This window comes from Papio anubis, chromosome 1 (genome assembly GCF_008728515.1).
Source record: "Papio anubis isolate 15944 chromosome 1, Panubis1.0, whole genome shotgun sequence".
NCBI classification, from domain to species: Eukaryota; Metazoa; Chordata; class Mammalia; order Primates; family Cercopithecidae; genus Papio; species Papio anubis.
In genome coordinates this window covers 125,803,003-125,817,315 of record NC_044976.1, presented here as the reverse complement: position 1 = coordinate 125,817,315, position 14,313 = coordinate 125,803,003, and the positions used below count along the sequence as shown (strand labels likewise).

Genomic DNA, 14,313 nt, shown 5'->3' with positions numbered 1-14,313 from the left:
GAGATGACAGAAATGGCAAAGAAGACAGAGATGGGATAGATGCCACAGGCACGGGCCCAATGACTTAAAGAGATAAGTGCAGCTTGTACAGAGTGGCAGCAGACGCACCAGGTATGAGGAAAGCCTGGGGACCAGGGCGGTGGCCGAGGATGCCCCCCTCGACGCATTATTTCCTCCCTGTCGCAAGAGGGCGCTGCGTCCAGGCACTGAGAGGACGAAAGAGGAGAACGCGGGGAGCAGCAAGTCCGCGTTAAGCGCTAACGCATGCGCATAGCTAACCGCACCCGCCTCAGCTTCCCTTTCTTGGCCAGAGGCGCCGGTTGGACTCACGGGAGGGGCATGATGGGTAACGGGACTGGTGGGGTCCCCAGGAAGTGCTAGAGGGGGTCGGGGTTTGGGTGGAAAAGCTTTCCTTGTCCTCTCCTGGCAGAGCTGACGTGTCCTGGGTTCCACCGGGAGCGGGCATTTCCACTGGACGGGAGGGTTCGGGGTGTCAGGGGCTGGGGAATACCTAGGGGTTGCCGCGCGGTGTGGGGAGTTGGGGCATGTGGCTGCAGTCCCGGGAGTTCTTGGAGGGGTCGGCCCACCGAGCTTCTGGACCGGCCGATCTGCCAGTAGCTTGCCGGAGGGAGGGCGGAGCCTGACTCTCCGTCCCTTCTCCCATCCCCTCTAGTGGTAGGTACAGGCACCTCGCTGGCGCTTTCCTCCCTCCTGTCCCTGCTGCTCTTCGCTGGGATGCAGATGTACAGCCGTCAGCTGGCCTCCACCGAGTGGCTCACCATCCAGGGCGGCCTGCTTGGCTCGGGTCTCTTCGTGTTCTCGCTCACTGTATCCTCCCTGCGGTTGGAGGGGGCGGGCCACGTAGGCATGTGCCCTTCCCCTTCCCCACACAGCTCTGCCCCAGTTGCACGCCCTACTCCTTAACTCCCTCAACCAGGCCTTCAATAATCTGGAGAATCTTGTCTTTGGCAAAGGATTCCAAGCAAAGATCTTCCCTGAGAGTAAGTGAATATTGGAGCTTGAGTGTTTGAACTTTCTCCTCTTTAACCTCCTGAAACATGATATTGAATTTCCAGATACTTAGGTGTTAAAGGTTGTTAAGGAGAAATATATTTACTAAAGCTGTCTGAAAACAGATGACACTTTTCGATTCTGCATCTTGTATAGCTCTTGGAGTTGGAGCTGGAAGAGAAAGCCTTTGAAAGCAAGAAACTTTGGTACCTTCTGGCCAGCTCCCAGGGAAGGTTTGAGGGGAATAGGCAAATTTCGGCTGATGTTTTGCATCTACTCGCTGGGAGGTGGTCCTTGGTCCCACCAGAAGAAGCAGCAGGACCAAATTCACTGTGGAGTTCTGATGTGAAATTGACTCAGTATTAGAGAATTCTACTTATTCGAGGAGATTGTGAAGAGCCTAAATACTAGAGGCACCAAATTTCCATGGCAGCAGGAATCCTGACCAAATCAGAATAACTGTTAGATTATTTCCTGTTTGGAATAATTCTTGTTCAATTGCTCATGTAATCAAGAATTGATTCAGTTATTTGGCCGGGCGCGGTGGCTCAAGCCTGTAATCCCAGCACTTTGGGAGGCCAAGACAGGCGGATCACGAGGTCAGGAGATCGAGACCATCCTGGCTAACACAGTGAAACCCCGTCTCTACTAAAAAAATACAAAAAAACTAGCGGGGCGAGGTGGCAGGCACCTGTAGTCTCAGCTACTGGAGAGGCTGAGGCAGGAGAATGGTGTGAACCGGGGAGGCGGAGCTTGCAGTGAGCCGAGATCCCGCCACTGCAGTCCAGCCTGGGCGACAGAGCAAGGCTCCGTCTCAAAAAAAAAAAAAAAAAAAAAAAAGAATTGATTCAGTTATTTATGGAGAAGTAAGTTTATAAAGCAAATTAAGCATCACGACCAGATTACTTAAGGAATGCCACGTGCTCATAAATTCACAGCAGATGCAATCTCATGTAAAACCTTCATCTGGCAAAACAAAGATCTATCACAGTTGCCCTTAATCTTTTCTTTTTTTTGAGACAAGGTTTTACTCTGTCACCCAGGCTGGAGTGCAGTGATGTGATCATGGCTCACTGCAGTCTTGACCTGGACTCAAGCAATCTTCCCACCTCAGTCTTACCTCTTACCAGTAGCTGGGACTACCAGTGAGTGCCACCATACCCAGCTACTGTTTTAAGTTTTTGTAGAGATGGGTTTCACCATATTGCCCAGGCTGGTCTTGAACTCCTGGGCTCAAGTGATCCTCCTGTTTCAGCCTCCCAGAGTGCTGGAATTACAGGTGTGAGCCACTGGGCCTGGCTGCCCTCATTTCTTTGCCCCACTCTAGGACTTGTTTTCTCCGCATAGCCCTTTCGCAGGCTTCAGAGTTCCTTCCATCCAGTAGCCCTGGGACTTCTCTCTGTTAGATTTTGTTTCTTTCCATATGTATTATCTTCACTTGCTTCTTTTTTTTTTTTTTATTTTTTTTTGAGATGGAGTCTCGCTCTGTCACCTATGCTAGAGTACAGTGGTGTGAACTCAGCTCACTGCAGCCTTTGCCTCCTGGGTTCAAGCGATTCTCCCGCCTCAGCCTGCCGAGTAGCTGGGATTACAGGCATGCGCCACCATACCTGGCTAATTTTTGTATTTTTGATAGAGACAGGGTTTCACCATGTTGGTCAGACTGGTCTTGAACTCCTGACAACAGGTGATCCACCCACCTCGGCCTCCCAAAGTGCTGGGATTACAGGTGTGAGCCACCGTGCCCGGCTTTTCAGTTGCTTCTGAAAGAAACCGTTGGCTGGGTGGGATGACACGTGCCTGTAATCCTAGCACTTTGGGAGGTGGAGGCTGGTAGAAGTGCTTGGGCCCAGGAATTCAAGACCAGCCTGGGCAACAGAGAGAGACCCTGTCTCTACAAAAAGTACAAAAATTAGCTGGGCATGGTGGTGTGCACCTATAGTCCCAGGTACTTGGGAAGCTGAGGTGGGAGGATCGCTTGAGCCCAGGAGGTCAAGGCTGCAGTGAGCTGAAACTGCACCACTGCACTCCAACCTGGGCGAGAGAGTGAGATTCTGCCTCAAAAATTTAAAAAAAAAAAAAAAAAGAAAAAGATGCCATTGTGGTGGGGCAAAGCTCTTGGCACACTTCGCGTTCTCTGCCCTCTCCACTTGGGCAGGTGCAGCCCTGTGTGTCCTTGCTTTTGTCCTCTCATCTTCTCTCCCATCATATTCCAGGTAACCTAAAATCATTTCCTGCCCCCATGAACAAGTGAATCCAAGCACTCTGCCCTCCAACCTGTGTCCAGGGAGCAAGGCCCTCAACTTCCACCACCGGTCACCCAGCTTAATGAATTGATTCTCATTGTCTGGCTTCTGTTGGAAAGGGCTTAACTGGGTTCCCCAAATGGGAACACATCTTGCCCTTCAGACTCTGTTGTCCATCACCTTTCCTTTTCCCTTTTATGGGAGGAAAGCCAGGATAGGGAAGTTACATGAGATTTGGGGCAGAGCTGATTAAAAAAAAAAAGCATACATCTACATCCATGTTTTTTTTTTTTTCTTTGAGACAGGGTCTTACTCTGTTGCTCAGGCTGGAGTGCAGTGGTGCAATCATAGCTCACTGCAGCTTTGAACTTCCTGGCTCAAGGGTTCCTCCCACCTCAGCCTCCTGAGTAGCTGGGACTACAGGCATGTGTACCAGTGTACTACCATGCCTGGCTAATTTTTTTTTAATTCAATTTTTTTTTTTTTTTTTTTTTTTTAAGAGATGGGTCTCACTTTGTTGTTCAGGCTGGTCTCAAACTCCTGGCTCAAGTGATCTGCCCACCTCAGCCTCCCAAAGTGTTGGGATTCTAGGTGTGAGTCACCGCACTCAACCTCCTACCTCCATGTTCTGGGTATCATTAAGGTCATCTGAATCCTCCTGCTGTTGTCATGCATACCCTTCTAAGCAGGTTCCCCAGGATTGCGAGAGCCCCGGATTTCTCCTGGACTCCATGTGCGGATGCGTAATATTTCCATTCTGACCGTTGCCCTCCTTGTTTCTTCTTGCCTCCCTAGTTCTCCTGTGCCTCCTGTTGGCTCTCTTTGCATCTGGTCTCATCCACCGAGTCTGTGTCACCACCTGGTATGTTCCTGAGAGCTGGGTAAGGGGTGTAGCATTCTGTTCTTTGGCACTGGATCCTACTCTGATGGTGCCAGACTTTTTCCTTCCACAGCTACCTCTCCCTCTGTTCTCCCTCTTTTGTCCTTCCCCATTTTCCTAAACTTGAACTTGGATTCTTTTCCTGATGCTAGTATCTTCCCTAGAAGGCACCGGGCTGGCAGCATGCCCACTGGTGCCATGACCTTTCTGTCTTCACCATATAGCTTCATCTTCTCCATGGTTGGTCTGTACTACATCAACAAGATCTCCTCCACCCTGTACCAGGCAGCAGCTCCAGTCCTCACACCAGCCAAGGTCACAGGCAAGAGCAAGAAGAGAAATTGACCCTGAATGTTCAATAAAGTAGATTCTTTGTAGCTCTGTGAGTTGTGATATGTTGTGGACCTCATCTACCAGTGCCCAGCTTAGGTGTACAGAATGTTGAGACATTTGGGCACCTTCTGTTTTCAGACCTTGGGAATGGTGAGGCTTTCCTTACTCCCACATTCATTTTTACCAATTATTTGTTGAATACCGTCAGTGCTGCTGGAATGGCATACACTTGTGTGAGTCTCATCATGGAAGAAAAGTGCATGAATGTTCTGCAGTTGTGATCTTTGGGGAAAGGGATAAAGGCTGCAATGCAGGAAGGCCGGCCCGTCAGTACCAGAAGGGATCTTGGAGCAAAAAAGCAAAGGAAGGAAAGGTCCTGTACACCTATACTGTTTCATGGGATTCCACGTGGTATCTTTGCCACTCCAGCTCCCTGCCTTGAGCAAATGAGCCCCCTGCTGCAAGTGCATAGATGGGACTTCTCTCCTGATGCTGTCCCTGGGACCTATCTGTTCTACTCCAGAAAGAACATATGCCTGTGTTTAGAAAGACTCCCCAGGTGGTCAGCTGCTCCTTGCCTGTTTGTTCTGGTGCCTTCATTTTTTTCTCCGTCTTGTAGCCAAGACACTGGGAACTTCCTAAGTTGTAGCGAAGTATATAAAACAATAGGAGCAAGGACATCAACTTCCGAGCCAACCTTGATACAAATGCAGGTGGCTACTTGCACCCTGCCCTGTCTGTGCTCTGTCATGAGGAACAACTCTGTGCAGAGTGCCTGTCCTAGGTGCCCTCCCTTGTGCTGAATGGTGTGGGTTTTAAGGTACACACCTTGTCTTGGTCAGTTTTGTCTTTTCCAGAGCCTGATAATGGACAATAAAGACAGTGGGTTGGGCCAGCCGCGGTGGCTCAAGCCAGAAATCCCAGCACTTTGGGAGGCCGAGGTGGGTGGATCACTTGAGGTCAGGAGTTTGAGACTAACCTGGCCAACATGGGGAACCCCATCTCTACGAAAAATACAAAAATTAGCCGGGTGTGGTGTTGTGTGCCTGTAGTCCCAGCTACTTGGGAGGCTGAGGCACCATCTGCGCTTGAACCCAGGAGGTAGAGGTTGCAGTGGGTGGAGATTGTGCCACTGCACTGCAGCCTGAATGTGAGACTCTGTCTCAAAAAAAAAAAAAAAAAAAAAGGTGGGTTGGTTGAATGAAATAACCTGTCCTGACAAACAAAATCCTGTCCATAGGTGCCTGAGTTAGGGAATAAGACACAGTGAAGGTGAAGAAGTGAGTAGATGAGTTTTGGTCAAGGATTAGAGGCCACCCCAACCCACTCCCATCTTTGGTCAGAACCCTAGATACTTGCCCTTCTGTAACCTGGCCAAGGAGGAAGTGCTAGGCAGTTTATCCAAGACGCCTGCAGGGGGCGCTATGGATTCACATCTCCCTCCTGGAGGCTAGCGGCACCCTCCCAGACAAGCTAACCCTGAGGGCCGGGAGTGGCATTAGTTGCTGCTGGGTCTGTCAGTGTGGAAGCCAGCCTTCTTGGAAGACTCAAAAGACTGGTCCATTTGGGAAGACTGAATCCTGAATTAAGCCTCTTCTCCCCCTAGGCTGGGATTGGAGGCGGAAAGTTCAGTGGAGACCAGAGAGAGCCTCCCTGAGAGGATGGCCACTCTAAACTCTGACTCACCGTATTGATGGTTGGGGAGGGCAGTGGGTTGTGATATATGAGACCCTGTGGGAGAGGACGAGGTTGTCCAAGTTGGTCTCTGGGCTTAAGGGGAGGCTGGGTTGGTTCTAAGTCTCACTGTCAAACCTCGACTTTGCCCTAACCCAAAGTGGGAGCACTGGGTAGAGGGTCAGGTCCCAGAGCAGGTGAGCACAGACACAGCCTAGGGAGGGGAGTGGGGAAGAGGGTGGCGCGGGGTGGGTGGGGAGTCTAGGGATCCGGCCAGCAGAGGGCACCATGCCTTCCACAACGAGAGCTGGCTTGGGTGGGGACCAGCAGGGAGTATCATCTCTATGGCTAGTAGAGAGTGGGGAAGAGTCGGAGAGCAGGTGCCAGGGCAGTGCCAAGGGATCTGAGCATCTGCTGCCACCCACTGCATAGGCACCAGGGGCAGCATGTGGTCCAGGAATAATGACGCCTTCCTCAAGGAATGAGTGCATTTACAAGGCAGGTTGGCGCCAACGTCGCAGCTCTGCACCCTGCCTGGTTGCAGGCTGGCTGCACCTGACCTGCCAATTAACCCTGGCAGGGGTATCACAGCCACCTAATCACCATAATTAAGTAAGGGGGTGTGAGGGCTCCATGGCTGCCAGAGCCCTGAGGGTGAGAAGGGCAAAGGTGCTAACCTCTTGGCCCCTGGACTCCTGGGGCTCAGTTCCACCCCAGAGGAGGCAGTAGGCCTGAGGGAGAGAGAGGCGTCCCCGCCCCTGGGGGACAGAGGGAAGCCAGATGTTTCCTCCTGCTCCCTCACACGTGGCCCTGACACCCGCTGGCGCCCACAGCCAGCTCCGGAAATAGGAGTAAATAATGCAGGGGATGGGGCTGCGGGGAGTGTGGAGGACAGTGGGAGGGCACTGGCTCTGTGGGTTCCTGGGGGCAGAAGTGATGCCTCCAGAGAAAAGGGAGGGCAGTGGGAATGTGAGACCAAGGGCAAGGAGGCTGAGTCCCTGAGGACTGGCACTTAGGCGGGTCAGGGCGTGGGGGGGGGGGGGGGGGGCCCCGGGGAGGGGGGGGGGGGGGGGGGGCGCCCAGGGCAGGCAGGGAGGGGGAGTCTGCGCCAGGCCTTGGCTCCAGCCCTTTCCGGCCCTTATTGTCCTTGGTGAGAACAGGACGCTGTCCCGTTCCCACTGCCGGGCTCCCCCAGCTCTGCTCCCCAGGGGCTCGGGAAGGATGTTGGGAAACAAGAGAGAGCCAGAGACCCGTAGAGACAGAGATGCTGAGAGACACAGAGACAGATACAAAGGCGAAAGGTTCAGTCAAAAGCGGTCATTGAAGCTTATTGTGAGCCCAGTGGGGCCTGAGCGCTGTGGGAACCTGGAAAGAATGGGAAGCCTGGAGGCCCTGCCCTCGGGGACCTCCGGGCTGGCCTGCCCTGTGCGTACTCCTCCTTGACTTAGGCTTACTAGGATCTGCCTCCCAAGCAAACAATGGTGGGACTCTCACATAGGCACAGTTGGGGCGCTTAATAGCTCTGCTTTAGGTACCTTTCTTTGCTTTTCTCCCAGCAGACTGGAGGTTCCTCAGGGGGTAGTGCCGGGATCAGGATCAGGTTCCCAACTCCACCCCCGCACCTCCCACCCCCAGGGCTGAAAGCCAGCTGGCCACACAGAGGTTGCTCTGTAAATGCTATTTGGTTGAGTTCCTGCAGAGGCAGAGAGAGAAGCCCCCCCAGTTGGCCCTATGGTTAGGCATCCCATCACCTTGGGTGAAGGGTCAGGTGGAGGAGGCCTGACCACTGGCAAAAGGCAGAGTTCAGAGCTTTTGGCAGGGTTTGAAGAGCCAGCTATTCCCACCCCAGCCTCTGCAGGGGGCCAGGGGCAGGGTGGGAAATGACCCACAGATCTCAGCAACTGCTCCCTTGGAGACAGGACTTCTGAAAGATGGAGAGAAGTCTAGGTCCCTACTGTCTGTGGAGGCTTCAGATGCACTTGGAAATGAAAAACAGGCACGTTTACATTTGATAAATTAACTTTTTCTTTTTTTTTCAGACCGTCTTTCCCAGGCTGGTCTTGAACTCCTGGCCCCAAGAAATCCTCCTGTCTAGGCCCCGCAAAGTGCTGGGATTATAGGTGGGTGCCACTGCACCCAGCCAGATTAACACTTTTTCACACAAAATTGCAATACAATTATGCTATCCACGAGACCCCTTTTTTATTTTTTGAGACAGAGTTTTGCTTTTGTTGCCCAGGCTGGAGTGCAATGGTGCGATCTCGGCTCACCGCAACCTCCATTCACCTCCTGGGTTCAAGTGATTCTCCTGCCTCAGTCTCCTGAGTAACTGGGATTATAGGCATGCACCACCACACCCAGCTAATTTTGTTGTATTTTTAGGAGAGACGGGGTTTCACCATGTTGACCAGGCTGGTCTCAAACTCCTGACCTCAGGTGATCAGCCGGTCTTGGCCTGCCATAGTGCTGGGATTACAGGCATGAGCCACCGCACCTGGCTATCCAGAAGATCATTACAGAATTTATAGAACATTTTCCTTTACAGGGAACTGCAGGTCCTATTTTATAATTTAAAGTCTTGTGACAGGAACTTAAACAAATTTACAAGAAAAAAACAACCCCATTAAAAAATGGGCAAAGGGGCTGGGCTTGGGGTCTCACGCTTGCAATCCCAGCACTTTGGGAGGCTGAGGTGGGCGGATCATGAGGTCAGGAGTTTGAGACCAACCTGACCAACATGGTGAAACCCTGTCTCTACTGAAAATACAGAAATTAGCCAGGCATGGTGGTGAGTGCCTATAATTCCAGCTACTCAGGAGGCCAAGGCAGGAGAATCGCTTGAACGTGAGAGGTGGAGGTAGCAGTGAGCCGAGATTGCGCCACTGCACTCCAGCCTGGGCGACAGAGCCAGACTCTGTCTCAAAAAAAAAAAAAAAAAAAAAAAAAAAGAAAGCCTCCAAAAGTGGGCAAAAGACATAAACAGACACTTCTCAAAAGAAAACATACATGTGACCAAAAAACATATGAAAAAAACCTCAACACTGGGATCATTAGAAATACAAATCAAAACCACAGGGACACTCCATCTCATGCCACCAGAATGGCTATTAAAAGTCAAAAACGGCCGGGCCGGGTGGCTCAAGCCTGTAATCCCAGCACTTGGGAGGCCGCAGGCGGCGGATCAATGCAGGTCAGGGAGATCAAGACCATCCTGGCTAACCCGTGAAACCCCGCCTCTACTAAAAAATACAAAAACTAGGGGCTGGCCAGGTGGCGTGGATGCCTCTGTAGTCCCAGCTACTCGGGAGGCTGAGGTGCAGGAGAATGGCGTGAACCCGGAGGCGGAGCTTGCAGTGAGCTGGAGATCCGCCACTGCACTCCAGCCTGGGGAGACAGAGCCAGACCGCCTCCTCAAAAAAAAAAAAAAAAAAAAGTCAAAAAACATCCCGGCATGGTGGCTCACTCCTGTAATCCCAGCACTTTGGGAGGCTGAGGCAGGTGGATGTCTTGAGGTCAGGAGTTCCAGACCAGCTTGACAACATGGTGAAACCCTGTCTCTACTAAAAATTAAAAAATTAGCCAGGCATGGTGTTGTGTGCCTGTAATCCCAGCTATTCGGGAGGCTGAAGCAGGAGAATCGCTTGAACTCGGGAGGCAGAGGTTGTAGTGAGCTAAGATCCTGCCACTGCACTCCAGCCTAGGTGACAGAGCGAGACTCTGTCTTAAAAAAAAAAAAAAAATTGAAAAACAACAGATGCAGGCGAGGTTGCGTAGAAAAAGGAACGCTTTTACACTGTTGGTGGGAGTGTAAATTAGTTCAACCATGTGGAAGACAGTGTGGTTATTCCTCAAAGACCCAGAGGCAGAAATACTATTTGACTCAGCAATCACATTACTGGGTGTATACCCAAAGGACTATAAATCATTCTGTTATAAAGATACATGCACGTGTACATTCATTGCAGCACTATTCACAATAACAATGACATGGAATCAACCTACATGCGCATCAGTGATAGACTCATAAAGAAAATATACACCATGGAGGTACATATACACCATGGAATACTATGTATGTATACGCCATGGAATACTATATATACCATGGAATACTATGCAGACATAAAAAGGAATGAGATCATGTCCTTCGCAGGGACATGGATGGGGTTGGAAATCATTATCCTCAGCAAACTAACACAGTGACAGAAAACCAAACACCACATGTTCTCACTTATAAGTGGGAGCTGAATGATGAGAACACATGGACACATGGTGGGAACTATACCACTGGGGCCTTCCAGAGGGAGAGGGGTAGGGGAGGGAGAGCATCAGGAAGAATAGCTGATGGATGCTGGGCTTAGTACCTGGGTGATGGGATGATCTGTGCAGCAAACCACCATGGCACATGTTTACTTATGTAAACTTAAAATAAAAGTTGAAGAGGCCAGGCGCGGTGGCTCACGCCTGTAATCCCAGCACTTTGGGAGGCCGAGACGGTGGATCACCAGGTCAGGAGATTGAGACCATCCTGGCTAACACGGTGAAACCCCGTCTCTACTAAAAAATACAAAAAAAAATTAGCCAGGCGTGGTGGCGGGCGCCTGTAGTCCCAGCTGCACGGGAGGCTGAGGCAGGAGAATGGCGGGAACCCGGGGGACAGAGCTTGCAGTGAGCCAAGACTGCACCACTGCACTCTAGCCTGGGTGACAGAGCGAGACTCCGTCTCAAAAAAAAAAAAAATAAAATAAAATAAAAATAAAAGTTGAAGAAAAAGAAATGTCTTCTGATAATAGGCAAACCAGATTCATTGTACTATTCTTTCTACTTTTGTGTGTGTGTGTGTATATAGCTATTCTCCTGCCTCAACTTCCCAAAGTGCTGGGATTACAGGCCTGAGCCACCGAACTCGGCCTACCTTTTGTATATATTTGAAAATTCCATAATAAAAGTTAAATCAATTTTATGGTAAGTCCTTACTTTCTGTTCTACCAGAGTAACAGCGTGACTGTAACCACACTTGGAGATAACATCAGAAGTCTAAATTTGAGGCCTTATGTTGCAATAAGGCCTGAGCCAAATGGCCCTCACGATCTGTGAGGAGCCCTTCTCTGAGAACTCCTCTTTTTTTTTTTTTTCTTAAGACGGAGTCTCCCTCTGTCTCCCAGGCTGGAGTGTAGTGGTGCAATCTCGGCTCACTGCAACCTCCACCTCCTGAGTTCAAGCAATTCTCCTACCTCAGCCTCCCGAGTAGCTGGGATTACAGGCATGCACCATCACACCCGGCTAATTTTTGTATTTTTAGTAGAGACGGGGTTTCGCCATGTTGGCCAGGCTGATCTCAAACTCTTGACCTCAGGTGATCCACGTGCCTTGGCCTCCCAAAGTGCTGGGATTACAGGCGTGAGCCACCACACCTAGCTGAGAACGCCTCTTATATCAGGTAAGTTGGGAGAGAAGAGCCAGCAAAGGTTACCCTATCCATTTTAGGAAGAGGCTGCACTGTCAGGAGGGACTGGAGGGCAGGATTCCTGTCCATAGAGGCCCAGATCCTACAGAAATAAACCCTTGCACATTCCCCTTTTCTGGGTTAAGCATTACCATGGGGGCTGGGTGTGTTGGCTCATACCTGTAATCCCACTACTCTGGGAGGCCGAGGTGGGCGGATCACCTGAGGTCAGGAGTTTGAGACAAGCCTAGCCAACATGGTGAAACCCTGTCTCTACCTACAATGCAAAAATTAGCTGGGTGTGGTGGTACATACCTGTAATCCCAGTTATTTGGGAGGTTGAGGGAGGTGAATCGCTTGAACCCAGGAAGTGGAGGTTGCAGCAAACCGAGATTGCACCACTGCACTCCAGCTTGGGCTACAGAGGCAGACTCCGTCTCAAAAGAGAAAAAAAAAAAAAAAAAAAAGAGTTACCATGGGGCCTCAGGATTTTTCAAGGGAATTACTGAAACCGAGGTATGTGTATGTCTGTGTGTGAGGGTACTAGGAGTGACACCCCAGGGAGACCCCTCCTTTCTGTTTTCAGCCTCCAGCCCCAGGGGGAAAGAGCCCACTTCTTGAAATCAGACAGACTTAATTTCTAGTTTTGGCTCTGACACTTACCAAGCGAGGGTCCTTGGGCAAGGTGAGTGATCCCTCTGCACATTAAGTTCCTTAACTGTAAAATGGGGATAATAATACTTACCTCAGTGTGTGGTAATGTGGATTTTAATTAAATAACAATGCAGAAGAGCCTAGCATTGCACTTGACATACTAGGCATTTGACAAATGTTATTTCTTCCCTTTGTGATGACAACCACCACCTTTAATTGAACATTTACCACTTGACAGTCACTGTACTCGTGCTTTACAGATATTCTCAATTTTAACCCTTCCACCAACCTTATAAGAGCAACACTCTTGGTTAATTTTATGCATCAAGTTGGCTGTCACAGTGCAGTGACAGAATGTGGTCACACATTCTTTTGGATATTTCAGTGACAGTGTTTCTGGATGAGATTAGTATTTAAGGCTGAGTGAGGTGGCTCATACCTATAATCCCAGCACTTTGGGAGGCATGGGTGGGTGGATCACCTGAGGCTGGGAGTTTGAGACCAGCCTGGCCAACATGGTAAAACCCCATCTCTACTAAAAATACAAAAATTAGCCAGGCATGGGCCAGGCACAGTGGCTCACTCCTGTAATCCCAGCACTTTGAGAGGCTGAGGCAGGAGGATCACGAGGTTAGGAGATCAAAACCATCCTGGCTAACACGGTGAAACCCCATCTCTACTAAAAATACAAAAAATTAGCCGGGCGTGGTGGTGGGCACCTATAGTCGCAGCTACTCGGGAGGCTGAGGCAGGAGAATGGCATGAACCCGGGAGGCAGAGCTTGCAGTGAGCCGAAATCGCACCTCTGCACTCCAGCCTTGGCGACAGAGCGAGACTCTTTCTCAAAAAAAAAAAAAAAAAAAAAAGAGGGAGAGCGAGAGATTAGTATTTAAATATTTAAATTGGTAGGGTTTAGGTAAAGCAGATTGCCCTCCATGATGTGGTTGGGTCTCATCCAGTCAGTTGAAGGTTCAAACAGAACAAAAGTCTGATCTTCCCTGAGCAAGAGGGAGTTTAGAAGCACAGAGCGTCGAGACTTGAACTGCACCTTGACTCTTCTCTGGGTCTTCAGTCTGCCCACAGCCCTGCAGATCTTGGATTTACCAGCCTCCATAATCGTGCAAAACAATTCCTTTTTTTTGCAGAGATGGGGTCTCACTCTCACTTAGGTTTGAACGCAGTGGCACTGTTATAGGTCATGCAGCCTCACACTTCTGAACTCAAGTGATCCTCTCATCTCAGCCTCCTGACTAGCTGAGACTACAGGCAAGCACCACCAGGTCCAGCTAATTTTTTATTTTTTATTTTTTGTAGAGATGGAGTCTTGCTATGTTGCCCAGGCTGGTCTCAAACTCCTAGGCTCAAGTGATCCTCCCACCTCGGTCTCCCAAAGTGCTGAGATTACAGGAGTGAGCAACTGTGCCTCTCTCTCTCTCTTTCTCTTGCCATATACATATATATGGAAAGAGAGAGAGTTTCTGAGGGGCAGCACCAGGATCACACACGCCCACCCTATTGGTTCTGATCATCTGGAGAACCCTTGTCTAATACACCCTGTTTCAGTAAAATGAAATGGGGTAAAATGAAAGAAAGTCTAATCTGCTCAAGATTATACACAACTGATAAATGAAGGCAGAATTGGAGTTCACATTCAGATCCATCTGTGCCCACCATGTTGCTTAACCAACATGACTACAGTGCATGGTTACAACATACCATCTGGCTCCTGCCACCTCTCTGACGTTGCCTCCTTGCTGTCTTCCCCACACTCACTCCATCCTGCCCCCAGCCTCTGAATGTCCCCTGTGCCAGGCATGTTTCCACCTCACAGCCTTTGCACTTGCTGTTCCTGTGCCTGAAATGCTTTCTCAGCAGATATCTACACTTCTCTCTTCTGTATGTCGTTCAGGTCTCTGTGCAAATGTCTCCTTCTCAGACAGGCCTTTCTAATAATGCTATATGACATGACACAGTACAGCCTGTCACCCTCTAGCCCCTTACCTTGCTATACTTTTCTTCATAGTACTTTTCACTACTTGGTGAATATATGTTATTTTTATTTTTAGTAG

The 14,313-nt window shown here is 50.0% G+C and overlaps 1 protein-coding gene across 1 annotated transcript; it reads left to right on the top strand.

Moving 5' to 3' along the window:
• The first annotated feature begins 209 nt into the window (after positions 1–209).
• On the top strand, positions 210–4,514 carry KRTCAP2 (keratinocyte associated protein 2). Its single transcript, XM_003892770.3, has 5 exons — positions 210–346; positions 674–828; positions 938–1,001; positions 4,053–4,119; positions 4,362–4,514. Exons 1-5 carry the CDS (start codon positions 265–267, stop codon positions 4,480–4,482), a joined length of 489 nt encoding a protein of 162 aa, XP_003892819.1. The 5' UTR covers positions 210–264; the 3' UTR covers positions 4,483–4,514.
• Positions 4,515–14,313: the final 9,799 nt, after the last annotated feature.